Here is a 27,918-nt window from a genome sequence, read left to right on the forward strand (position 1 = left end):
ATAAAGTTCTGGACTTTCTGCTCTGACCAACGATGTCACAGCAGGATTCAGATCACTGCTGCGTGTCAAATAAACGATATCGCTATCCAGGACGCTGCAACGTCACGGATCGCTAGCGATATCGTTGTGAAGTTGGTCAGTGTGAAGGTACCTTAAGGCTATGTGCACACATCAGGATTTCTGGCAGAAATTTTATGTGTCCATACCATACACATTAAACATTTGCTGTTAGCTCAAAGAAAGAAGAGTGTTCCAGAAGCCAAGGCTCCAGCCTGTCCACAGTACTAAGCACTAGGGATGCCCCCTGCAGAGAGGAACAAAGACACACATGCCCCCACCAGATGCAGGATAAAAATGGTAATGTAGGCCTTATCTATACATGAGATCCAACCTGCACATCCTCCTCTGCTTAGGCTAGGGTCACATTGCGTTAAGGTACCGTCACACTTTAGCGACGCTGCAGCGATACCGACAACGATCCGGATCGCTGCAGCGTCGCTGGAGAGCTGTCACACAGACAGCTCTCCAGCGACCAACGATCCCGAGGTCCCCGGTAACCAGGGTAAACATCGGGTTACTAAGCGCAGGGCCGCGCTTAGTAACCCGATGTTTACCCTGGTTACCATCGTTAAAGTAAAAAAAACAAACGCTACATACTTACCTACCGCTGTCTGTCCCCGGCGCTCTGCTTCTCTGCTCTGGCTGTGAGCGGCAGGCAGCCGGAAAGCACAGCGGTGACGTCACTGCTCTGCTTTCCGGCCGCTGTGCTCACAGCCAGAGCAGAGAAGCAGAGCGCCGGGGACAGACAGCGGTAGGTAAGTATGTAGCATTTGTTTTTTTTACTTTAACGATGGTAACCAGGGTAAACATCGGGTTACTAAGCGCGGCCCTGCGCTTAGTAACCCGATGTTTACCCTGGTTACCAGCGAAGACATCGCTGAATCGGCGTCACACACGCCGATTCAGCGATGTCAGCGGGACCTCAACGATCAAAAAATGGCCCAGGCCCTAGGTTCAAGAGGGGTATCCTCAGACACTTTCTTACTGCAGTCAGAAATCTGATCCCTAGGTTTTGGAAACAAGAAAAATTTCCTTCCCGTACAGATTTTGTGGCAGAACTTAATGACATCTATAGAATGGAGCAGTTGATAAATCAGTCACCAGGTAGCGCAGAGAAAACTTACAACATATGGGCCCCTTGGATCGCTTTTAGGGAAACTCCTGAACTAGATCTCTGGGTTTCCAGAACCCGACGCACTTTATAGTCTATTCTCGTATGCTTCCAGGCCGTTCCTCGGCGTGCGTCCTGTCCGCTGGGATGCGGGGGCAGCCACACTCCTTCCCTGAATTCCCCACACCCTCATCCATCCTTCTTTTCTTCTTCCCACCCTCTTTTCTTTCCCCTTCCTTACTTTCTATGTTTGTCCTCCTCATAACTAGTTCGATTATACATATTGTATTTTGAATATCCACAAAGAAATCTAACAATTGGTACCATCTATCCCGGCTGTTTTTTATTGTTATCAGCTCATGATTTCGGGATAGCCAGGAGCATTGCTGATCAGAAAAGTTAAATCATAAGACATAAATGCTGTAACTATGCTCCTCTTGTTCGACTTAAAATTACTGCCTATCATTGCACAGATTTACCAGTTTGTAACGTTTGCCTTCGTTTTTTTTTATTGCTGTGACCAATAAAAATGATTTATACAAAAAAAATGGCCCAGGCCATTCCGACACGACCAGCGATCTCACAGCAGGGGCCTGATCGCTGGTACGTGTCACACATAGCGAGATCGCTACTGAGATCGCTGTTGCGTCACAAAACTTGTGACTCAGCAGCGATCTCGCTATGTGTGACGGGGCCTTTAGGGCAGTCCGTTTAGCGCATAGCGCTAAACGCAATGTCCCAAAAGGGATCGCGTTAGCTGATCAAATGACTCAAATGACGGCACATCGCTAGCGCACGCCCAATGTGGGCATGCGCTAGCGATGCATTTGCCATTACAGGCAATGGCGGCGTTAACGGACTACGTTACACCGCGTCTTGCTGCGGTGTAACGTAGTCCGTTTAACACAGTCGCATAACGCAATGTGACCCTAGCCTTACAGTCACTGAATGTAAACACTGACTCCTGAGGCTGAACACTGTCCAGGAGAGATCAGTGTACCCCAAACTGACGAGCAAGCAAATCTCCAATAAACACAACATTAATAAGTGTATGTGCACACATCAGGATTTCTTGCAGAAATTTTCCTGACAAAAATCGGACATTTCTGCCAGAAATCCGCATGCGTTTTTTTCCCGCGTTTTTGACGCATTTTCCTAAATGCGTAGAATAGCGAGAAAAACGCAGAAAATCTGCAAAATTAATGAACATGCTGCTTTTTTTTTTACCGCGATGCGTTTTTTTCGCGGAAAAAAAACGCATCATGTGCACAAAACATGCCGAATGCATTCTAAATGATAGGATGCATAATGTATGCATTTTTAATGAGTTATCGCGAAAAAACACACGAAAAAACCTGAACGTGTGCCTACATAGCCTCAGATAGATGTACCGGTGCTCCGTGCTGGAGAAAGTCCGTGGCCAGCTCCTCACCCAGACAAGTACAGATCAGGTGGGATATGCTACATTAGTCGCGGGTTAACACTATTAGGACCCAAATGATTGCCAGAATGAGAAACCCAGCTGCAGGATTATGGCAAAGGGGAATTAGAATGGAGAAGTGGTCGATGTTCTCCATTCAAACTCAATGGAAAAAAAATACAAGCAGCTGAGCAAAAAAAAAAAAAAACGTATTCTTAAAACATTGAAGGTGCTAATACAGGGTAGAGTATTTGAAGCAGCTCAGGTTATGTTCACAACATTACTACAATCTTTTCTACTCGGCCTGTGGGCCTACTTTTACTTTTTGCAATACGGATTTACATTTCATGTAAAAGAAAAACAATAAAAGCAAAACTTGCTTTTGCAATTTGCCCATTAGGGAAGAATTCCACTGTATGTGGTATACACAGCTACCTTCCATCAGAGGAATATATTGACAGATCCTCTCTGCCTAAACCTCCAATGTAGTAGTCCATACTGGACTGGGGTAATGGCCCATCACTGATGTGTGGAAGAACATAACATAACAGAAGGAGATATGACAAAGCTGCTCACACACAGAGAGATGCAGGATTTCACGCAGTACCTGTTCTAGTGCATCAGAAAGTATTTCATGCCATTTCCCAGTAGCAAACCTTGTAAGAAAGTACACCTTCAAATTGTCTCTAAATTTATTAAATATATTTGTCAGATGCAATTATTTTAAATATGAAAGACTCAGCTTTTGGCGGCCAATGCCAACACAAGATTCACACAACGGTTTAAATAGAGGAGCAGAAACTGGCTAAACGGCTTCATCCAATATCTGCAGAATTAATTCTCTCGAAAAGTACAACATATATACAGCTATAAATTAATTCTAAATAGATTTTCAGGTTTCATCTCTTTGTTCTAAAAGTCTTCAGATTCCGGGATGGTTAGTTGTGATAATTAGGACATAGTCTTGGGGGGTAGATTTCGATCCTTGGGGCACAGAACGTGAGTTTCATCCCAACTGTTGCAGGGCTTAGGATGTCCTAGAAGATCGGGTAAAGTCTATGGGCATCATAGTGAGGATTGTAAGAAGCCGAGGTGCAGTTCTTCAATATCGACCAGTGCCGAGAAACGTCAAGAGGATTGTGCATGGACATTTCTACATTTATAATCACGTTGGAGTTAAAGAGTCCGTAACGCACTAGGAAACAATGCGCTGCAGGCCCCCTAGCAGGAAACGAGGCCGCGTCTCTCTTGGAACAAGGTGTATTGCCAAAGATTTCCAGCTACTTTGAATATCTGCAAAAAAAAAACCACAAACTAAGCATGCATCCAAAATGGTCCACAGCGCCCGCCACACTTCTGAGAATTTACGTTGTGCCATCTTGGTTTAGAGTCAGTGGTTATTTTTCCATGGATTTTTCTATAGGACTTGGAAAAACACAATTTAAAGAGGTTGTCTGGGCAAAAATAAAAGATCCCCAGGGGCTAGGAGCTGTAAAATAAATAAACTAAGTGATACTCGCCATCCAGCATCCAACCAGATCTAGCACAGGCCACTCTGTGGTTTGCGTTGACACAGGAAGAAGAAACATCATTGTTCCACCACCAGGAGCAGGTCCGCTGCCACCTGCGATTGGCTGCAGTGGTAAGATCCCTGATCAAAGCATCATCAGAAGTACAACCTCTTCCTGAGGCAGTGTAGACCAGTGGACGAGCATCACTAAAACGACATATATGCAGTTCAGGCCTGGAGAGCTGACTGTTGGCCCATGTCTTCCGATAAGAGAACCGGCTGGGTTTCACAGATGTCTGAAATTGGCCTTTGTTCATTTTTTATAGCTCCAATCTCCTGGGGAACTCTTCCTTTTACCTGGACATCCCCTTTAACCTTCTCCATGCAGTATAATAACAGAAAACTAATAGTAGTAGATATAGTATAATCAGGACCACCTTGTCTTGACCGACACTAGCAGCATGATGTGGGACACATCTCACCCGTCAATCAGGATGAGCAGGGAGGGGTTGGCCTCAAGACCACAGGACACATTGGTGATCGGGGGTGCAGTATAGTCAGCTATATCTCATTGATTATCTACAGTGCCCTAAATGGCACTTTTGGAGTCATAAAACTATTGTAAGGTTCCCATAAAGTAGGATTCAGAATGGTGGTGTTGATCCTGCGCCAAAATCCTGACCGGATCTGGGAAAATTCTAACCAGGAGCTATTTTATATCATTCACATGGAGAAGAAAGTCAGGGCAGAATAATAAACAGAGTGCGGATTATAAATCCACAGCGTTCTTATTATTTATGCAGATTCCACACTGGAAGTATCGGCAACACTGAAAGACAGTGCACGATCCACTACACAACGTTTCTGCCATAGTCAAGTGTAACCTAGAAAGCTGCTGTGTGTGTACCTGTGCTTACTCCACTGCGCTAAGTAAAGACTAGCCATGCATTGAGGCCTGGACTTCGGTCAGTCTGTTACAACTCGGGGTGCCCATCTTTTGTGCTCTCTGATACAGTTCAGCATCTCCAAAGTAACGAGCTCTGTATAGTAATCCTTCCTCTGAAAAAAGAAAGAGAATTAATCTACACATCGAGCAGGAATCGTCATTCAATATGAGCAGCTCAGTCTATCACCACCATGTTGGCTTTCTGTGCATTGGGACCAGTCATTTTACAACAATATGGACTGTTCCCCACTAGGATGAGGATTTTTCCCAGTGTTTACAATCAATGCTTGCACAAATTCATCAGCCAGTCCTCCAGGTCCTGATCTCTGAGACGTTCCATGCATAGATGATCAACAGTGGATGTGACGGGTCGAAACCCTACCTTAAAACTTAAAGGGGTTGTCCAAGACTTTGATATTGATGGACTATCTTTAGAAAAGGTCATAAATATAGCAATGGAGGTCAATTATCCTCATGCAAGTGTTATCAGGTCAAGTAGCTGCTGAAAGAACACAGTATACACCCAAGGCAGCCCATTCTCTAGGACGTGGCACCTAAGGCAGCCCATTCTCTAGGACGTTGCACCCACGACAGCCTCATTCTCTATGACGCGGCATCCAAGCCTGCCAATTTCTAAGACACAGCACCCAAGGCAGCCTCATTCTCTAGGACGTGGCACCCATGGGAGCCTCATTTTCTAGGACACGGCACCCAAGGCTGCCGATCTCTAGGACACGGCACCCAAGGCTGCCCATTCTCTAGGACACGGCACACAAGGCTGCCCCATTTTCTAGGACACGGCACACAAGGCTGCCCCATTTTCTAGGACACGGCACACAAGGCTGCCCCATTTTCTAGGACACGGCACACAAGGCTGCCCCATTTTCTAGGACACGGCACACAAGGCTGCCCCATTTTCTAGGACACGGCACACAAGGCTGCCCCATTTTCTAGGACACGGCACACAAGGCTGCCCATTCTCTAGGACACGGCACACAAGCCTGTCCCATTCTCTAGGACGCAGCACCCAAGGCTGCTGACCTCTAGGACGCGGCATCTAAGACTGCTGGCTCAGCTGCGTGTTCTCATACTCTGGTATGGTAATGACATGTTGTACTTACTTTGTTGCTTCTCCTTCCAGCAGTTATTCCTTAGATTAGCTATGAAATCTTCTTCTACACTTCGTTCTACGTTTCTTAGATTATTGCCAGAATATTCTTCATCAAAACTGTCTGACACAAAATATGGGACCTTAAGGTGCTCAGTGACTCTCCTGTGTATATGGCCCACAGACCTGCATATAAAAAGGAATAGTAGTGGTCACTTTCAAGCTGCAAGTTAAGATGCTTTATTCAAAATAATATAATTATAATATATACATATACAGTTAGGTCTATATATATATATATATATATATATATATATATATATATATATATATATATATATATATATATATATATATATATATATATACACACACACAGAGACAACATTTTTCTAATTTTGGTTATAGACATTACCACAATGAATTTTAAAGAAAACAATTCAGATGCAGTTGAAGTTCAGAATCTCAGCTTTCATTTGAGGGTATCCACATTAAAATTGGATGAAGGGTTTAGGAGTTTCAGCTCCTTAACATGTGCCACCCTGTTTATAAAGGGACCAACAGTAATTGGACAATTGACTCCAAGGCTATTTCATGGACAGGTGTGGGCAATCCCCTTGTTATGTCATTCTCAATTAAGCAGATAAAAGGCCTGGAGTTGATTTGAGGTGTGGTGCTTGCATTTGGAAGGTTTTGCTGTGAAGTAAACATGCGGTCAAAGAAGCTTTCCATGCAGGTGAAACAAGCCATCCTGGTTACTGGCTGTAAAACCCCAGCGAATGAATGTAAAGAAGGTCAATGACCTGTAGTTACCTTCAGTCGCGGTGATGCGCCCTCTGATGGATGTCCCTCGAGCGTGGGGAAAAAAAAAACAGAAAAATTCCCAGGTTCGAGGTCATATGAGGACATCCAGCAGGGGGCGCATCACCGTGACTGAAGGTAACTACAGGTCATTGACCTACTTTACATTCATTTGCTGGGGTTTTACAGCCAGGAGCACAGCTGCATTAGCAGAGCTCCTGCCTGTAAAAAAATTTAACCCCTTCAGATGGATTTACATCGTGGGACGTGACAGATCATCGGAAGGTATGAGATATTGTTGTTTTTTTTATTTTTCCTTTGTTACAGAGCGAGGGTCTTCAGGTGGATTACCAGGATAATAAAATATTCCAACAACCTGTGTTTTTATTTCATTAAAAGACTTTGTAATAATGTGTTTTTTTTTTTTTTAACCATTTCAGACTATTGGATTAATAATTGATAGGTGTCATAATTGACGCCTCTCCATTATTAATCTGGCTTAATGTCACCTTACAATAGCAAGGTGACATTAACCCTTCATTACCCCATATCCCACCGCTACACGGGAATGGGAAGAGAGTGGCCAAGTGCCAGAATAGGCGCATCTTCCAGATGTGCCTTTTCTGGGGTGGCAGGGGGCAGCTGTTTTTAGCCAGGGGGTGGGCCAATAACCATGGACCCTCTCCAGGCTATTAATATCTGCCCTCAGTCATTGGCTTTACTACTCTGGCAGAGAAAATTGTGCGGGAGCCGACGCCAATTTTTTCCGCCATTTAACCCTTTAATAGCTAGAGCGCCCAAATTTTGCACATACACACTACTAACATTAGTAGTGTGGAATATGCAAAAAAAATATAGTTCTTACCGATAACGGTATTTCTCTGAGCCCATGACGGCACCACGGAGAGAGGGGATCCGCCCACCAAGGACAGGAAACCTACGGATAAAAAGGCGGTACCACTCTCCTGCATCAGTTGTTTACATAGATAATGATGGGAGACTACTAAGACATTTGTAAAAATTTTAACTGTTTAGCATAACAAGATACCGCGTGACTTTAAATTATAATAGACTATGGCACTATTTCCATGTGTGCACCCATAAGTGAAGGGAGGGAATGTACGGGTGCCGTCATGGGCTCAGAGAAATACCGTTATCGGTAAGAACTATATTTTTCTCTGATCGCCCATGACGGCACCACGGAGAGAATTACATAGATAGTACATTCAGGGAGGGACCACTGCCTCCAGAACCCTTTTACCAAAAGTAAGGTCTGAAGAGGAGATTAGGTCCAATCTATAGTGCCTATAGAATGTGGATGGTGAGGACCAGGTAGCAGCTCTACATATCTGGTCTATGGAAGCTCCGGCCTTCTCCGCCCAGGAAGTTGCTACTGCCCTTGTTGAGTGAGCTTTAACCTCCCCGGGAACGGGCATCCCACTTGCTGAGTATGCTAGGCTGATGGCGTCCGTGATCCATCTTGCTATGGTGGCTTTAGATGCTTTTTTCCCCTTCCGGGGACCCTGGAAACACACAAACAGAGAGGAATCCTCCCTACTCTCTCTAGTGACTTCTAGGTAATGTAAAAGACATCTCCTTACATCTAGTGTATGTAGATTTTGTTCCTCTTTATTTTTAGGATTGGGACAGAAGGAGGGAAGAGATATCTCTTGAGACCTGTGAAATTTTGAAGCCACTTTCGGGAGATATGCTGGGTCTGTTTTTAAAACAACCCTATCCTCTAGAAATTGTGTGTGAGGAGGCCTGGCTGAAAGGGCCTGTAAGTCGCTGACCCTACGGGCAGAAGTAAGGGCGACTAAAAGAGCTGTCTTGAGGGATAGCGTTTTTATTGTAGATTCATGTAATGGTTCAAATGGAGGACTAGTCAGGGCTTTAAGGACCAAATTTAAGTCCCACTGAGGAACCACTTTTACTGGCAGAGGCCTAGATCTTCCTGCCGCCCTAATGAATCTAGAGACCCACCTATTTGAAGCCAAGTCAAAATTAAATAGAGCACCTAATGCTGCCACATGGACTTTTAGGGTACTGGTGGCTAACCCCATTTCCAACCCGTTTTGCAAGAACTCTAAAATGGCATTAATAGGAATTTCTTTCCCTATTTTAGCGCCTGAAACGGACAGGAACTTTTTCCATATTTTGCCGTACTGTTTTGTTGTAACCGGCTTCCTACTTTTCAACAGAGTTGAAATTAACCCTGAAGAGAACCCTCTGCTTTCTAATATTTTCCTCTCAAGAGCCAGGCTGTCAAGTGTAAGTTCTTGACCCGCGGATGATAGATTGGGCGCTGTGACAACAGATCCTGTAGGTCTGGCAATACCCAAGGGTCGGATATTGACATCTTTCTCATCCATGAGAACCAAGGTCTCTTCGGCCAGAACGGGGCAATTAAGATGACCAACGCCCCGTCCTCCCGAATCTTCCTCAGCACTGCTGGAATCAAAATGAGAGGAGGAAAGACATAGACCAGATGGTGACCCCAAGAAATCAGGAAAGCATCCAGGGCTACTGGGTTCCCCATGGGAGATAGAGAGCAAAAGGCGGCTACTTTTTTGTTTAAATGGCTCGCGAAGAGATCTATTTTGGGAACCCCCCATTTCTGAGTGATCTGGGTAAATATGCCTGGATTTAGTTCCCATTCTCCCTGTTTTAGGCTGGAACGACTGAGGAAGTCTGCCTTGTAATTGTCTATCCCTTTTATGTGTAGACTTGTCAGGGATAGAAGGTTGTTTTCGGCTATCTGAAGGATCGAGTTGGCCACTTCCATTAGACTTTTGGAACGGGTACCCCCCTGATGGTTTATATACGATACTACCACCTGATTGTCCGACATCACCCTTACATGGTGAGATTGAAGGACCCCCAGGAATTCCTGAAGGGCAAATTTCACTGCCAGGAGTTCCTTCATATTGGAGGAATTGTTTGCAAGGGACGGGGACCAAATGCCCTGAGCTACAAGGTCGCCCAGATGAGCCCCCCACCCTGAGGGGCTTGCGTCCGTTGTTAGGACCTTTGATATCGGGATTACCCATGGAACTCCCTGGGAAAGATTTTCCTGCAATGTCCACCAAGTTAGAGAGAGATTGGTGCGAGGAGACAATGTTAACCGCCCGTCTAAATGCTCTCCTAGGCGGATTTGCTCGGACAGTAGCTGCCATTGGAGATCCCGCGAATGTAGTTGGGCCCACTGGACTGCCGGGATGCAAGAGGTCATAGAGCCTAACAGTGACATGCCCTGTCGGAGAGTTATAGAGGGGAGAGATTGTACTCGATGCTAAGCTTTTTATCTTTTGTAATTTGCCCTCTGGGAGCCGGCATTCCATTTTTCTGGAGTCTAGAGTGAGACCTAGGTACTCCTGAACCTGAGAAGGCACCAGTTTGGATTTCTCTAGGTTTATTAGCCAGCCCAGGTTTTTTAGAGATTGAATCACTAAATCTAGCTGATTCTTGCAATGTTGCTGGGAGGAGCCTATCACCAGGAAATCGTCCAGATATGGAACGATCAGGGTGTTTTCTTCCCTGAGGTGAGCCATTACCTCCGCGACCAGCTTTGTAAAAACCCTCGGGGCTATTGCTAGGCCGAATGGAAGAGCTGTAAACTGGAAGGGTCTTAGGACTCCCTTGATGTGGATTGCCATTCTGAGGAATCTCTGGTGATCCTTGTGTATTGGGACGTGATAATATGCGTCCTTCAAGTCCAGGACCACCATGAAACACTGAGGAAACAGCATTTTGATTGATGACTTTATCGTTTCCATTTTGAATGCTTGAACCTCTAAGTAATTGTTTAGATTCTTCAGATTGATAATGGTCCTGAAGGAACCATCTGGTTTTTTCCTCAGGAATAGAGGGGAATAGTACCCTTGCCCTCTTTCTTGAGGGGGAACTTCTAGGAGTACTCCTTTTTTTACTAACCCCACAATCTCGTTTTCTAGAGTTAACTGTTCTTCTGCTGAGGATCTGGTAGATGTTACCTTGAAGGAGGGACGAGGGTACCTCTTGAATGTTAACCTCAGTCCTGATTCTATGATGTTTAGGATCCAATGACTGGAGGTGATCTTTTTCCAGGCTGGGAGAAAGAGAGATAATCTCCCTCCCACCTGGGGTGAACCTTCATTGTGGAGGTTTCTTGCTGTCATTGAGGTTTTTATTGAAGATAAATCCTTTATTTTTATTTTTCTTATCGTCCCACTTCCCCTGGCCTTTCCCTGGGTTCTTACGGAAAAACCTCTTGTTCCGAAAGGGCTTCCGATAAGAGGGGAGACCCAGAGAGGGGAAGGACTTTTTCTTGTCCCCGGCTTTCTCTAAGATGTCGTCTAGAGTCGACCCAAACAGAAACTCCCCTTCACAGGGGATGGTACAGAGTTTCATTTTCGTTTGTAGGTCGCCTGGCCAATTCTTAAGCCAGAGGGCGCGCCTGGCCGCATTAGCAAACACTGCTGCTCTGGCGGATAGCCTGATGGAGTCGGCCGAGGCATCGGCTAGGAAGGCCGCAGCCCCCCTCATTACGGGTAATGTATCCAGAATTGAGTCCCGGGAAGTTTTCCCCTTTAACTGACCCTCTAGTTGGTTCAGCCAGATCATCAGGGAGCGCGAAGTGCATGCAGCTGCAACTGCCGGCTTCAGGCCTCCTCCCGCTGCCTCCCAAGAGCCCTTGAGAAATGCATCTGCCTTTTTGTCCATTGGGTCCTTCAGAACCCCCATGTCCTCAAACGGGAGGGCGAATTTCTTTGAGGCTTTAGCAATTGCCACGTCTAATTTCGGGGCCTTCTCCCAAAAGGAGCACGATTCTTCCTCGAAGGGGTATTTCCTTTTTGGAGTTAAGAGAGTCTTCCTCATGGGCTTTTTCCATTCCTTCTTAATTAGGGCTGCAATTGCTTCGTCAAGCGGAAAAGCTCTCCTCTTTTTCTGTTCTAGGCCTCCAAACATAATGTCTTGTACTGTTTTTTTAGGATGTGAGTCTACCAACCCCATGGTGCTTCTTACTGCCTTTATGAGGCCATCAGTATCCTCTAGTGGGAAACAGTTATGTCCCCCCGAGGAAGAAGTAGATGATGAAGATGAGTCGGAGGAGACGGAGGACGCTGAACTCTCACTACCACTTTCGGATTTTGAGGCTGGAGATGGAGACCTATGCCTGGTCTTTCTCCTTTTGTTTCCACTTTTAAGTGACCTAAAAGTGTCCTCTACTTGTTCTTTAATTAGGCTCTTAAGATCTGAAGCAAACCCTGGAAGGTTTTCAGACACAGTTTGTTGAATGCAAGTATTGCATAGTCTTTTATCACATGTAGGTGGAAGGTCCTCTCTACAGATGGCGCAACTTTTGTGTTTAGTTTTAGCTACGCTTTTCCTCCCCTAAAAAGAGACAAATAACAATCTTACTGTCTCTGACATTCACGAAGATCCACTTACCACCTCCAGGACCCATAAATACCGATTGGGGGTTCTCTGCCTCTGGCTTTTTCCCCGACGCCGTACTGGACTCCTTACTGTGTTGAGACCTTTGGCGTTCTTTGCTGGTGTCCTGGTGCCCTTTCTGCTGCCGCCTTTTTTGCTGCTGCTGCTGCTGTGGCGATACTGCAGGTGGAGGTGATTCGGGCGGAGGTGATGCTGGGTCACTCATACTGCTGCTGGTCTGCGTGCCTTGAACTCGGCTGAGTTGTCGCTCCTATTCCCCTTGAAGCTCCTGCCTATTACTGCAGAGCCACCAAGAGGATGAGGGTTCTACTATTTGAACCCTCCCGCCGCTTCCCTGCACCTGCGCAGTAGCGACTGATCATAGGAGGAGCGGTCGGCGCCTGCGCAGTAATCCGACTCAAAAACACGCTCTAGCGGTAATCTGCGCCGTCCGACCGGAAGACCCGCCGGCGCCTGCGCAGTGCGCATCAAGCGCCCCGCCGAAACATACCGGCGGCTTCAGAAGCACCCCCGGCGCCTGCGCAATGCACACCAAGCGCCCGGCTGAGCCACACCGGCGCCTGCGCAGAGCGCGCCCCGGCCAGAAGCCCCGCCGGCGCCCACGCAGTGTACACCAAGCACCCGGCTGGAGCCACGCCGGCGCCTGCGCAGAGCGCACCAAGTGCCCGGCCGGAAGCACCGCCGGCGCCTGCGCATACCGGCGCTCTGCAGACCTCGCGAGACCAGCTGGATACCGGGCCTGCGCAAAGCAGCGCCCGGAAGCAGATATGGCGCTGCTGACCGGCACCCCCGGTCCTATGCAGCCCCAGTAGCGCAATACCTGCACGCCTGATGGCGATGCAGTGTGCAGACTGACGCTTGATTTAGGGAGGGTCGCGCTGCACCTCCCGCAACCACAGAGGGACCCCCCTGGATGTTGCCGCTGCTGCATCTTACCTGGGGAGGTGACCGCGAACTCCTTGTCACCTCCCCCGCACACCCTGTCGGCCCACTGGCTCCCAGCGGTGGCGCTTCGGGTCACCACCCTAGCCGAGGCAGAGGGACCCCAGCTGCCTGAATCGGACTGGTTGGCCCCGGATCCAACGACGAACTGGTAAGTCCGTAGGTCTCCCATCAAGGACAGGAAACCAACTGATGCAGGAGAGTGGTACCGCCTTTTTATCCGTAGGTTTCCTGTCCTTGGTGGGCGGATCCCCTCTCTCCGTGGTGCCGTCATGGGCGATCAGAGAAAATGGGGATATGAGATGGTTTACTGTATGTAAACCATGTCTCATATCATGTCGGGTTTAGGAAGGAGATAGCAAAAGCCGGCAATTGAATTACCGGCTTTTAAGCTATCTCGCGCTGGATGAAATATTAATATATATACATATATGTGTCTCACTTACATATATATATATAAACCTATTCTATGTGTACACATTTATTCTACCTATTCTATTGTAACCTGTCAGTGTGATTTTACTGTACACCGCACTGAATTACCGGCTTTTCTCTCTAACACCGCTGTGTATTTCTCGCAAGTCACACTGCTGGTTCGTGTGTAATCCGTATTTTTCTGGCCCCCATAGACTTTCATTGGCGATTTTTTGCACAATACGGTGACAAACGCAGCATGCTGCGATTTTCTACGGCCGTAGAGGACCGTATAATACGGATCAGTAAAATATGGCTGATAGGAGCAGGGGCATAGAGAAGCATTGTACCGTATGCAATCCGTATTTTCAGCACCTCTCTTACGTCCGTAAAACACGGTAGTGTGACGCCGGCCTTACAATGAGAAAGTGATGTCCAGGCCACACAGAAATGCTGTTGGGAGCCGGCTGGACACAACTTCTGTCACATGAAGTAGGAAAGGTGCGGAGCAGCGACTGGCGAGTATTCTTAATCATACCCTGAACAATACAGTACAGATACAGTAGATTTAAAAAGTCTACACATCCCCTGTTAAAATGCCAGGATTTTGAAATGTAGAAAAAAAAAAAAAAAAAAAAAAAAAACACATACCAAGAAAAATCATTTCAGAACTTTTTATACATTTTAACGCAAGCTATGCCATACACACTATGACTTTTGCTGTAAAATGTCAGAAATTATACTAAACTTTATATGGGGTTAATCATAATGGCAGCAATATATACTGACTACTATGCAACATGAGAATAAATATAATTGGGGATGTGTTCAGAATCAGCCAATCACAAAAGGGTGTTCACACTAATATAATCACATTTTAATTGTTATTTTAATTTTCTTCCTCAAAATGATTTCAGTTTGCTCCTAAATGGATTTGTACAAACAATCAGTGACATTAAAAGTTGGAAAAAGTTCTAAAATGATTCTTCTTAGTATGTTTTTTTTTTAGGCCATGTTCCCACGATAAACTTCTGCACCTATTTAAAGTGGGTTATTTGCAGTTTTTCATTGCGCCTGTGAGCATTTTTTTTACGTGTTTTTGTCTCTTCTTGGCATGTCAATGCTTAAAATTAGGCTGCTTTGTTTTTGATACCTACTGGTATTTGGCTTTGACGAACCTTTATGGATATATTTACGGGAAGATTACATGCGTTTTTTAATACGTTTCTGCAGCTGAAATGGATCAAAACGCCGTGCCACACTCAAGGTTAGATTAGGCTAAATAAAAGCACAGTGGGCAGATTTCTATAAATCCTAAACACTTTAATGAAACTGGAAGAAGCTGTGTTTTTGATACAGCAAAAATCTTCAGCATCCAAAATGCACCAAAAGTTTACTGTGGGAACGTAACCTTACATGACGACAACCTGGCATTTTAACAGGGGTGTGTAGACTTTTTATATCAGATGGTAAAATAAAAATGCCACAGTCGTATTTTTAGCAGGAAGGATATCTTAGCCACTGACAAAAGCATCTAAATCAATAAATGATATACATCTGATTACACATTTTTTTCTGTGTCTTTCAGCATAGGAAAGTGAAGTCTACGACGTTTCCTATGTAGTGAAATAAAACGTATGACGCCAGATTACTGGGCTGCGATGCGCTGGAATTCTCTGACCATGTGCAAATTTCTTTACCCTGTGGGACAACCATGCTTTATGAATGGTCGGGCTGGAGAGACATCTTTGCACCGCACACCACACAGGCGACGATGAGTCCAACACCACGCCGCAAACCCAGAAACCCAGCAAATTTACACAGCTCCTGTTCACTGACCTGGATCGGGGTCGTGCATAACAATCCACTCATCTCTAGTCAACTACCTTTTGGGTATGCCAAAAGAACACACTAAATTATGGCTATCTTAACAAGAGGACCCAAAATAGGAAGTTTCTGAAGTCCTAAAATCTGAAAATCGGCCTGGTAATTAAAGGGAACCAGTCACCCCATTTTTTCAATACGAGCTAAAAATAGCGTTGAATAGGGCCGGAGCTGTGCTTTACAATAGTGTCTTTATTGTCCCCTGATTCCCCACCTTTGTTGCCAAAATACCTTAGTAAAGTCGCCGTTTTCGCCAGTCAATCACGCTGGTCCGGTCAAATGGGCGTGGTGAAATCACTGTTTCTCTCCCCGCTCCTCGGCGTGTCTGATGTAACCCGATCTGTGAATAGCACAGATCGCCCTGTTTTTTTGCAGTTGCGCAGTGCATTCGGTTCTTGCGCATGCGCAGTATGTATTGGCCAACTGTTGGCAAAGCATACAATACATCATTGCGCATGCGCGGTTTTACACAGTAACCTCTGTGCCCCGGAAGTCATCATATGCAAATTGTGTTGTTCTGGACTTCTTGGGCACACAGGTTACAGTGAAGAGCCGCGCATGCGCAGTGATGTGCTGTATGCTATGCCCACAGTTGGGCAAAGCATAATGCGCAGGCGCGAGATTAGACTTTACTGCACAGGCGCGAATCACTACGCCAACGCCGGGAAGAAATTTCTTAGGGAAAAGCAAGAGGTGGGGGAGAAACAGCGATTTCACAACGCCCATTTGACCGGACAAGCGTGATTGACAGGCGAAAACAGCGACTTTACTAAGGTACTTTGGCAACAAAGGTGGGGAATCAGGGGACAATAAAGACACTATTGTAAAGCACAGCTCAGGCCCTATTTAACGCTATTTTTAGCTCATATTGAAAAAACAGGGTGACAGGTCCCCTTTAAAGCATTTGTACCACGATACAAACTTATCCCCAATTCTATTGAATAGTTGTCCCTTATCTAGGTACAAACCCGTTTATTGCAGTGTTATTTACAATGACTTCCAATGTGTATTTGACCTTCCAGTGGTAATTAGGTAAGGTCTCGTGTGTGTACATAACCCCGGGTGTCTCCTAATAAAAGCAAGCCTTCAGTCACCACATTTACTAGCATGCAGAACACAAGTTAGTGTCTTATATGCATCAACTAAAGGATCAAGAAACACTTTTGTCTTGTTTCTTATACGGACAGGCATACATGCGTAGCATAATTCAGGTCACACCAAGATCCGGACGGCTAGTGCCTTGTAACTCTGCCCCATTGTACAAATGGACACGGACCACTTTCATGGGCACATCCCTTGCTGTGTAGTGCCTGGCTTCCAAAAGAAGTGGCACTGAGCCTATCCGAGATGTTAGCCAGAAACATATGCTATAAAGTCTTTCAGGAAGTCATTTAATAGGGTACAACTTATCAGGACATGTCGTCGATACACCCCCACATAGCAGATATGTCATACCCATACCCCCGTACATCAGCACAATTATACAATATATTGGGGGGAATATTGCCACCCCAGAATCTTCCCCTAGTAGTAACAGCTGATCTCTTGGAGGTCCAGGGGGTAGACAGACCTCCACGATCAATGATGAGACTAATCAGCAAATCACCATATAGTCGGTGACATTGCCGACCCACTTGTGCTGCGAGTACAGGGGAATCGTGACAGTACATACATAGCAAACACAATATGGCAGTCTACTATCACATAGTGACCGCAAACTTTTCTTTTTCAGCCCACTGTCACACCACTGTCTGTACTTACGGTCTGTGGCTCAGGCTGTAAGGCGGATTGGACACCATCATTTGACTCAGGGCAGACACAATTATCAGGATCAGAATAGGCATCAACTGAACGAACATACCCAGACTTCCCTGGACAAAAATAAGAAAAATAAATAATGTTAGTACATGAAATATGGACATGTTCTGATCACTTGGTGAAAACACTGTACATCAGGGAAGTAACGCCTCAATAGCCTCAGTATCTGCCAGTCCTGGCAGAGCACATGGCAGGATCTACAGGTGTCGGAGTTCTCACAGGCACTGGCCATCACATGCACATGAAAACAAGTTTGGGGGGTTAAGGCCCTCAGTGGACCAGCAATACCAAGTAGGAGCAGTTTTGAGACAGTAGTTGGATACTGAAAACTGCATGTTATCTGTGAGCCGACTATAACCCATGCCAGCTTCATTCACTGTGATGTTCATTTTTCTCTCCATCAATATTTTGAAGTATGTTTTTTTTTTTCTGGACTCAGTCACAAAAAGTAATGACATATTACTAAGAGGGTCTGACTGCAAGGACTCGGACCAATCTTTAGAATGAAAGGGTCCAGGACGGTTCCTTTTTTTTTTTATGGAGAACCAGTGCAGGCAAATTTTGCCAGGCAACTGCAGCCTCTTTAATCCAGAGCTGATGGTGGCCCTGCACTAGGACCTTTACCCCAAAAAGTGATTGCATATGCTAGCATTTACGTGATGAGAAAACTTCTTAACACCGAGTTCGCACGTTGCATATTTGTAGTGGAATTTCAACGATGGAATCTGCGCTGACATTGTATGATACAATAATGAATTTATTTAAAGAGGTATTCTCAAGTTCAAAAGATATGCCCTGTCCTTAGCATAAAAGGGATAACTTCAGGATCACTGGGGGTCCGACCGAAAGGGATAACTTCAGGATCACTGGGGGTCCGACCGCTGTGTTCCCCCCACTGAATTCAAGAACAAAGGCCCTGAAGAGCCCTGTGTGAATGGAGAGGAGGTCAAATACGTGAACCGCTGCTCCATTCATTCTTACAGGAGTGCCAGAGACCAGTCGAGCGCAGCGATCTCTGGTGGTCTCATTAAAAGTGAGAGGAGCGCTGGATCGACCTCCGCTCCAAGAACATTGGGCTCTTCGAGGCCCCGATTCTCAGGATCACTGCGATCAGGAAGTTATTCCTCATCCCATGAATGGTGGAGAACTTCAAACTTGAGAATATTCCTTTACAGTAACTATTGATGATTTAATTTAAAAACAGAAAACTAAAATCATATATAGTCATGGAGGCATGTTGTAGTGCAATCTACTCATCATTCTTCCACATTTATATTCGAAGTGACTTTCCTGACCATCTGAGATGATATCTATCACACATACAGCATGTGTGTATATTAGCTATAAAGACACAGGAATCAGTCATAGGGCTCCCTCTAGTGGCTAATCCATTGACTTTTCATCATCCCTGGACATTTTGGAAGGGCTAAGACAATTCCCCTTCTGGAAAGCACTTACATCGCCTTGGTGGTGTTCTCGTCTATCTGGTCTTTGAGAATATGTGTAATGCATTCGGCCATTGCTGTATACATGGACATTATCTAAAAGTAAGAAAACAAAAAAAAAAAAGTCAAGCCAAGTAATTCTCTCTACAGAGGTAGTATCGGTTTGCCCTTCTTACAGCTAAAAAACAAAACACTTACTAGAAGGAAATCCCCCACCAAAGAACATGTTGAAGAGGTCTTCGGGGGAGATGTCAGCCTCAAAGCCTCTGTGGAAGTCGGAGTGTCCATGTCGTGATGCACTGACTTTCTCATCCCCAAACTGGTCGTACTGCTTCCTCTTGTCTGCGTTGCTTAACACTGCATATGCATTCCCAATGGCTAAAAAAAGGAGTTAAAAAAGGGAGAGTGTAAATGTAGAGAGACTGCAAACAATATATTATATGGCATGGATGATGCGCACAAAATGTAAATCGCCATCCATGCAATGTGCCACTGAGGACAGTTTTGCTGGAAAGATTGTATCAAACTGGAAATCGAAGGAGCCGGTTTATAAGCCTGTCTGCCACCAGAGATATCCGTCACCCTACTTATCCGTCGGAGCGCTGTGACTTACGTTATTAATGGTAGTGTGAAGTGAACACCACCTGAGATTCCGAATACTGCAGAACGCAGCGATTAAAAAATACGTTTGATCACTGGTAAAATCAGCTTTTACGACACAGAGTTGTTTGTCTCTTCATTATCAGTATGTCTTCTTATCTGAATTGTACCACATAATAAATGGCAGATAATGCTCCTACTTTACAGAGGGTCAGATGATGACTGGCACCATGCCCTGAACTCAAGGACCCACACCATGCCCTGAACTCAATAACCCGGCAGTCACATAGCGGCCATGTGTGATGTCTGCTCCGCAGTGACAGGAGGATACAACCTGCTCTCTGGAAGGACAGGCTTTACTTGATTTTTCTATACCGGTTATGGTACGCTAATCCAGGGAACCAGTCTAAATGCTGTACGTGGAGTCGGGGAAGAATCTTTTCCCTAATGTGGAGCAATTAGCAACCCAACAACATGTTAGGTTATAGGTTGGACTTGACTGATTTAGGTCTACCTTTAACCTCAGCTAATTAAACATATAGTGTCATAGTATAAGCAAAGAAACCTTAGCATCCTATTATACACCGGCTTACATTGGACCCTTGGTTCCCATTGCGTTAATGGGAACGCGCTAACGGACAGCAACGTGCAACGCGTCCATTAGCGCGCCCATTCACGGCAATGGGAACGTGCAGCACTAGCGCGTGCCATGTTCGGCACGCGCTAGCGATGCGCCGGTGTTTCCTGGCGCGCCGCGGACGCTGCTTGCAGCGTCCGAGGCGCGCCCACGGTCCGTTCCCCGCTCTCGCAGATCGGGGTTCTGCGAGAGCGGGGACGTTACCGCGACCCCGGGACGCGGCCACATTAAAAACATTGCGTTAGCGCAACCCGCTAGCGCTAAACGGGTTGCACTAACGCAATGTGACCCTAATTTATTAGTCTTGCGTTTAGGAACCATGTCTCGTCCAATATCGGGAGATACCTGGATCTATACATGTAACCTGAACTGAGGATACTTATAACAAAAACAAGACTGCTCCAAGGATCTGCTGAAAATAAGCTGATCACAGGGTGTCGTGCTGCTTAGACCCCATGCGAGGGAACCCACCAAAGGGGAAATTAGGCAAGACCGGATCCACAATAAAAATTGTGTGCATGGATCAAGGATGACTGGGTCCTCCAGAGTGATGCTTTTTGTAGCTAGTGTTTTCTCCATCTATTTATGAAGGTCACAATGGAGAACCCCACCAGCTCTGGTAAGTCTGAATGCCAAAGCATCAAGGTCACTGTGAAAATGGGTTATGGAAACCAGACAAGTCTCCAGAGTTATTCTCATCATACATACTCATGGTCCAACCAGACGATAGGTCACATGTCTGATGGGCACAGGAAGCATGTTTGAGACCTGCAGTTCCACAATGGGCTACCTTCTCATACTTGATAATTTGGACAGCCTGTGAACGTGCCAAAAAATGTCACAGGAGTCTGTGGTGAAAAAATTTCTGGGGAAATCTAAACTACATTTTTAGTTGCTGGCTATGGCAGTGAGGTTTCTATTGCTCTTCATTGATAAATCACAGCAGGATCTTGAGTAGAGCTGCAGCAGGTGACTATGCTGATCTTCTTAAAAGGGTTATTCAAACTGATGGCATAGTGCCATCCATGTGATATCCAACCTCTAGGACCCTCCTAAATTCTGGGGTGCCCCTGTCTCCTGGGCTGGCAGAAGTTCTGTGCACATTCTGTTGGAGCAATGCTGTGTGGGATAAAAAAAATAGAGTCCCACACGAGTACGGTGCCCCCATCATTCACAGGATTATTGGGGGTCCTAGAGGTCAGACCCCCCAAACATACAGTGATGGTGTATCAGAGCAATATGCCGTTCAGCCACTGTCCTCCGGTGTGAGGGCGCTTCCTCCATCAGTGCATGTGTCGGGCAAAATAGACTGACGACATTACCCTACCTGTACACAACAAGCCACCACTCCTCCCCACGGTCATCACAACCTGCAGCCATTTATTGTAGTAACCATCTTCATATACATCCTAGATTTTGCCAGTGGCTCAGTGTAAACACACAAGTCAGATAGCCACCATTTACCTCAGGATTACGTCCCCTCACTACGTCAATGTGAGATAAGAGTAAACCTAAACACGTCACCATCTCTGGGAATAATTCCACCAGTGCTCAAACACATGAACACTGCAGAGCAGGACAAATATGGCTTAATAGCCTCAACTATTAATCCACCTAAACCCCTCCGAAAACAGACAATGCACAATATTACGTGCTGGCTACTGCACTGTACAGCCTTAGCCCTGCTTTACTGTCAGGGCCTGGGATATTGTTTTTCTTCAGAAGATCGAGAATATGGATAGGGATGCTGGTGGGAGTAAAGCCCCTATTCACATTAGATCAATGGTTCGGCTGTCAGCCATCGCCCGACTCCTCTATACCTAGGAGCACTCAGCTGTGCGTGCGCTCCTGTGTTCTCCATTACCTCCCAGAGAACAGAACGATGGGCTGCTGGCCGCCATACACAGACTGTGTGCCCAGCCCTCCATGTTAGGCGCAATTTACTTTAATGTGTATGAGGACCTTAAAAGCACTTGGCTATAATTTATCATCAGGTGGCTGGTTGTTTCCAGATACGATATTATCCTGGTAGGGAATCATAATATGAATATTGCAGTTACCATTTTTCACCATATGTTTAGTCACGCCATTATCAATATTTTTTGTGCTCTAGCTACATTTTAAGGTCTATCCACCTCTGGTAATCCCTGTTCAATCAGGAGAAAATGGAAGGTACATAAGAAAAATGGAGGAAACCCAAAAGATTGTTTGGTCAGGAATTCACACAGTAAAGGTGAGATTTTACTACACAGTATATTACACTCACTTTTTTTGGGCAGGTTACTGTTACATATGTGCAGAGGTTCAGGATCTGCACCATAAAGCTCTGCTGCAAATCCTGAGGTTGGCAGGAAAAACACAACATAAAATAAGCGCACTGGTTTGCATATTTTTTCCTACTTATTAATATGGGTGAAATCTGCAGCAAAAATGCTGCAGATGTGAATTTGCGGAAAATCAGCAACAAAAAAAAAAACAAACAAGTAAACTAACTGTGCATGAGACGTCATTCACTTTGCTGGTACTAGGAAATCCTTCAGTTTTTGTGACAAAACTGTATGGAAAAATTGTAACAAAAACGCAGCATGTGCACATACCTTTATATTGTAGTAAAAATTTGAACAATGCTGCTTTGAGCAGCCTTTTCGTCATGGTTTTCTTGCCTGGCTTAGAAAACCCATTTTGTATTACTTGGCAATGAGCTGAGGGATGGTCATGTGTTCTGAAAGCTTGGCCATTATCGATAAGGCAAAGTTACAGCCAGCAATATACTTCTATTACCAAAGCCACTGTATTGCAAATTTGATGATGTATAGTGACCATTCATATAGATGTCCGTCTATGTGACAAAAAGACAGCACAGAAGTCCATAATAGTCAAAGAGGCACTCCCATCTACATGTTTTTTATTAGATGTGTGTATATATAATCACACATATAAAAAAATATATGCATACACACACACACAATAAGCTGGGTCCCGCATAGCCCCCTCTTCCCCAGGCCGGTCTGCACGGCCCCCCCCTCTTCCACAGGCCGGTCTGCACGGCCCCCCTTCCTCTCTTCCCCAGGCCGGTCTACACGGCCCCCCCCCCCCCAGGCCGGTCTACACGGACCCCCCCCCCCCCTCTCGGCCTGTCTGCACGCCCCCCTCTTCCCCAGGTCGGTCTGCATGGCTACTCATTCCCATCCAGGAATGCATGGCTCCTAATCCCCACCCTCGTATGATTGGCCCCCTCATCCCTATCCTGGTATGCATGGCTCCTCGTCCTTGTTTCATGGCCCCCATAAAATACAAAAAACACATCCTACTTAATGACCCTGCATTCATCGCAGCGTTCTGTTCCAGGTGGAAGCAGCTGCTTTATGCTTCTAAGCAGCGAATGACAGTGACGTCGTGTGCTACTTACAAGCAGAGCACAGCTGCCGTAATACTCACTGCTCTCCACGCTGGAACTATGTGCGTGGAGGGCAGTGAGTATTCATTGCTATTAAGTAAAGTAGTGTGCATAGTGTCAACTACAGCCAACTGGGCAGTCGGAATAAGGAGAAGCTTTAACAGGCTGGTTGCCTGCACAATGACTGATCAATAGAGGTCTCATCTCTAGGACCCCTGCTAATCAGTAGTCATTTAAAGGTACCGTCACATTTAGCGACGCTGCAGCGATATAGACAACGATGCCGATCGCTGCAGAGTCGCTGTTTCGTTGCTGTGTGGTCGCTGGAGAGCTGTCACACAGACAGCTCTCCAGCGACCAACGATGCCGAAGTCCCCTGGTAACCAGGGTAAACATCGGGTTACTAAGCGCAGGGCCGCGCTTAGTAACCCGATGTTTACCCTGGTTACCATTTTAAATGTAAAAAAACAAACAAACAGTACATACTTACATTCCGGTGTCTGTCCCCCGGCGTCAGCTTCCCTGCACTGTGTCAGCGCCGGCCGGCCTTAAAGCAGAGCGGTGACGTCACTGCTGTGCTTTACGGCCGGCCGGCGCTCAGTCAGTGCAGGAAGCTGACGGCGAGGGGACAGACACCGGAATGTAAGTATGTACTGTTTTTTTTTTTTTTACATTTACAATGGTAACCAGGGTAAACATCGGGTTACTAAGCGCGGCCCTGCGCTTAGTAACCCGATGTTTACCCTGGTTACCATAATAATATAATAATAATCTTTATTTTTATATAGCGCTAACATATTCCGCAGCGCTTTACAGTTTTTGCACACATTATCATCACTGTCCCCGATTGGGCTCACAATCTAGAATTCCTATCAGTATGTCTTTTGAATGTGGGAGGAAACCGGAGTGCTCGGAGGAAACCCACGCAAACACAGAGAGAACATACAAACTCTTTGCAGATGTTGTCCAGGGTGGGATTAGAACCCAGGACCCCAGCGCTGCAAGGCTGTAGTGCTAACCACTGCGCCACCGTGCTGCCCAGTGAAGACATCGCTGAATCGGCGTCACACACGCCGATTCAACGATGTCAGCGGGTGATCCAGCGACGAAATAAAGTTCTGGCCTTTCTGCTCCGACCAACGATGTCACAGCAGGATCCAGATCGCTGCTGCGTGTCAAACACAACGATATCACTATCCAGGACGCGGCAACGTCACGGATCGCTAGCGATATCGTTGTTAAGTTGTTCAGTGTGAAGGTACCTTAACATAAGGTCCGGATTATTGAAGGGTGATGAGGAATCCAGCCACTATCAGCATTTGTGAACGTGGCCCCTAGGTATTCTTTCAGCCTGTCAATCCTATAGCATGATTAGTGAAATCTTCTGTACTACAAGCCGAGAGCTCACTAATCAGATTTACACTGGACGTTATCTGAAGATGATAGCTACAAGGAGCTTATCCTATATGGCAGAACTTCAGCTCATCGGCTGCTTGAAACAGATCTAGATGAACAGTGCGCAGACCTCGGGATACTGCGGGTGACAATGACTACATGATGGCATGCTACACTGAGGATATAGACTGGTCAGCCATAACATTAAACCCACTAAAGTGAAGAGAATAATATTTAAAATGACAAAATGGGGATAAATTAGAAGGAAAATTTAAGCATCAATTTTTATAATTTGATGTGTTGAAAGCAGATTTTGGAATCTAAGTGCCAAATTATGCTGATCACTGGGGATTATGCTGATCTCAAAAACCGCCAGCCTTGTAGGGTACTCCCATACCACTGTGGTAATTGCCTACCAGAAATGGTCTAAGGAAGGACAGTAAACCACAGAAAAGGGTGGTAATAAATGTGTATTAAGAAAATATGAACGTCTGAAGAATAGAAATCTTATGTACATTTCACCCTTTAGCTCAATGACTTGGAAAATAGAGGTGCCGAGGTTATGGTAGGAAACAAAATGGCCATGGTATGTGGATACCCAGTACCGTACCTTTAAATGCTTCGGTTGCGCCAGGAGCATGGTTTTTATCTGGATGGAACTTTAATGCTAGCTTTCTGTATGCTTTCTTCAGGTCATCTTCGGATGCCTCTCTCGTTACACCCAGAATTTCATAATAATCTTTGCATTGCTTTATCCTGTAAGTAATCAATATATTAGACAATGGAAATGATTATTATCCAGGCAAAATAGTCTCATATCCAGCTGATCTGGACGCCTTAGAAGATTTTTACTATGCATTTCATATTAATGCCTTGCCATTATGAAGTCCTGATTGAAGTCAGCCGCCTCGTGACCTACTAGCAATGTTCTCTCTGTTTGTCAATGTATTCCTTATTTTATCATTATTTGGAGAGTTTCATTGTGTGGAATATAATGTATACCACTTGTTTGCACCATTACATAGAGCAGAATGTTTTCATGCAGCATTTCTGTTATTTCGTCTGTTCTGGATTTATTTGATCCACGCTTTCTATTCTACATAGTGAAGGCCAGTCATAAGTGCAGACAACCAGCCACACACTGTACCGAGGAAGCACAAAAGAACAAAGTGATGACAAACCTCAAACCACAAAATGTTCCTTCAGAACGGCAGCCCCCACCGCAGCATCCTCCACCTACACGATGTCCTGTACTCTGGTGTACTTCATGGCACGCACAGGTGTGCTGTGCACCAGCCCCCATAGCACGTGGCCCAGATACCATGGCAGCTGCTCCTGTGCCTCCAGGTTCCTCATATGGAGGTTATATGCTCCAGACATAACCGCTTTATCTACAGCAGAGCTGAAGGCATTCAGTTCCCGGATTAGGTGGTAAATCAGTCCTGAGCAGGTCTTCTCTCCCACACAATGTGTGTTCTGCAGCCGACAACTCACATCTACCACTTGGCAGACAGGAGAAGGCACAGCGGCGGTCACAAAATGGCAGCTCTTCCATCTTTGGTTTCCGACATAGGTAGCTAGAAATTATCTGCTGCATGTACCTGCCGGCGACTAGAGGGCACATTTCAGCAACATGAGGGAGGTATGTTCTGCTGTGGTGGAGGATGGAGTACATCTACTGTAGTACCAGTAGCAGGGAAATGGAGGAGTACTCTGCACTCATGCCCCGTCAAAGTGCAACCAATACACTGAGCATAACACCCAAGGCGTTGTCTACTACTCGGACAATCCCTATGTATCCCCCTTGTAAAATACTATCCTCCAGCGCCGGCACTAGTTCTCCCGGGATTCACATGACATTATGTCATACAATCCCTGCAGCCAGACAGCGCTGACTTCATTCTCACCGCCTCTGGACAAATAAAGACATCCAAAGGAAGTGAGCTTCCTCAGATGTATGTGATATGTCCAAAGGTGAGGAGATTGAAGGCAACGCTGATTGGCCATAGGGAATGTGTGACAATGTCATAGGAATCCCGGGAGAACTAGTGCTGACACCGCTGGAATGGCGCCGGCACTGGAGGGGAGTATCAATTATATTATTTTACAATTGGGAAATATAGGGATTTGAAGTAGTGGACAACCCCTTTAAGATGTAATCATCACTATTAAAGATTTTGTTTTGCAATTTAATCCCGGAGACGATTCCTAGAAAATACTAGGGTTGGCGGTGAAATAGTGGAGCGGGGCATGCTTCTGGCATTAGGACTTTTACTTTTTGAATCTTATATGTTCTTTAGATGGGGAAATGTTCTGCTATCAGTGTCATTGCTGAATTTTCAGTCCAAAACTAGGCAGGATTCAAAACACTAAGTTTGTTTTTCATGGTTTTAAAAATTAAGTATGACTTTTTTTTTTTTTACCCATAGGACTTGGAAAAATGCCAAGCAGGAACCCTCAATAATTACTAGAATGAAGGGTCTGCCCTTTTAAATCAATGGGGCTCTAGCTTGTGAGATAAAGCTTGGCGGCAGAAGGCTGAAACCTAGGATTACCTCTTAACGGCGTCGAGCTGATCTTGGGAGCAACTTTTGCCAGATTCCCCACCGGCCTCTCCGTTTGCAGACGGGCTTGGTTCGGCTACATTTTTCCGGTGCCGAGGATTTGGAGCCTGTGTGCCATTAGACTGGCTGTTTTTGGAGAGGGCTTCCACGAGCTCTACAGAAGACACAAAAATTGCAACAAGTGAAGCAAAAGTAACCCGTTCACAAAGACGATCACTGCCCAGTCTCCCGAGAACTCCAGTTTATTTTTTATTTTACTCATTTATATACCGCCATCAATTCCACAGCACTTTACAAACATTATTGGCACTGTCCCCACTAACATTATTGGCTCACAATCTAGATTCCTTATCAATATGTCTTTGTAGTGAGGGAGGAAACCCACGCAAACACGGGGAGAACATACAAACTCTTTGCAGATGTTGTGCTT

The 27,918-nt window shown here is 45.6% G+C and overlaps 1 protein-coding gene across 1 annotated transcript in view; it reads right to left on the reverse strand.

Annotated features, from left to right (window-relative positions):
• Positions 1-3,269: 3,269 nt before the first annotated feature.
• The window catches only part of DNAJB12 (DnaJ heat shock protein family (Hsp40) member B12), a 59,192-nt gene continuing 34,543 nt past the window's right edge, over positions 3,270-27,918 (reverse strand). The window contains exons 2-9 of the mRNA XM_069753325.1: positions 27,480-27,642; positions 25,535-25,680; positions 19,094-19,273; positions 18,909-18,991; positions 17,394-17,503; positions 6,169-6,341; positions 5,009-5,160; positions 3,270-3,884 (exon numbers count right to left, since the gene is read on the reverse strand). Of these exons, the coding sequence (XP_069609426.1) occupies positions 5,039-5,160; positions 6,169-6,341; positions 17,394-17,503; positions 18,909-18,991; positions 19,094-19,273; positions 25,535-25,680; positions 27,480-27,642 (977 nt within the window). The 3' untranslated portion in view covers positions 3,270-3,884; positions 5,009-5,038. The remainder of the gene's footprint in view (positions 3,885-5,008; positions 5,161-6,168; positions 6,342-17,393; positions 17,504-18,908; positions 18,992-19,093; positions 19,274-25,534; positions 25,681-27,479; positions 27,643-27,918) is intronic.

The sequence above is a fragment of the Ranitomeya imitator genome, chromosome 2, assembly GCF_032444005.1.
Source record: "Ranitomeya imitator isolate aRanImi1 chromosome 2, aRanImi1.pri, whole genome shotgun sequence".
NCBI classification, from domain to species: Eukaryota; Metazoa; Chordata; class Amphibia; order Anura; family Dendrobatidae; genus Ranitomeya; species Ranitomeya imitator.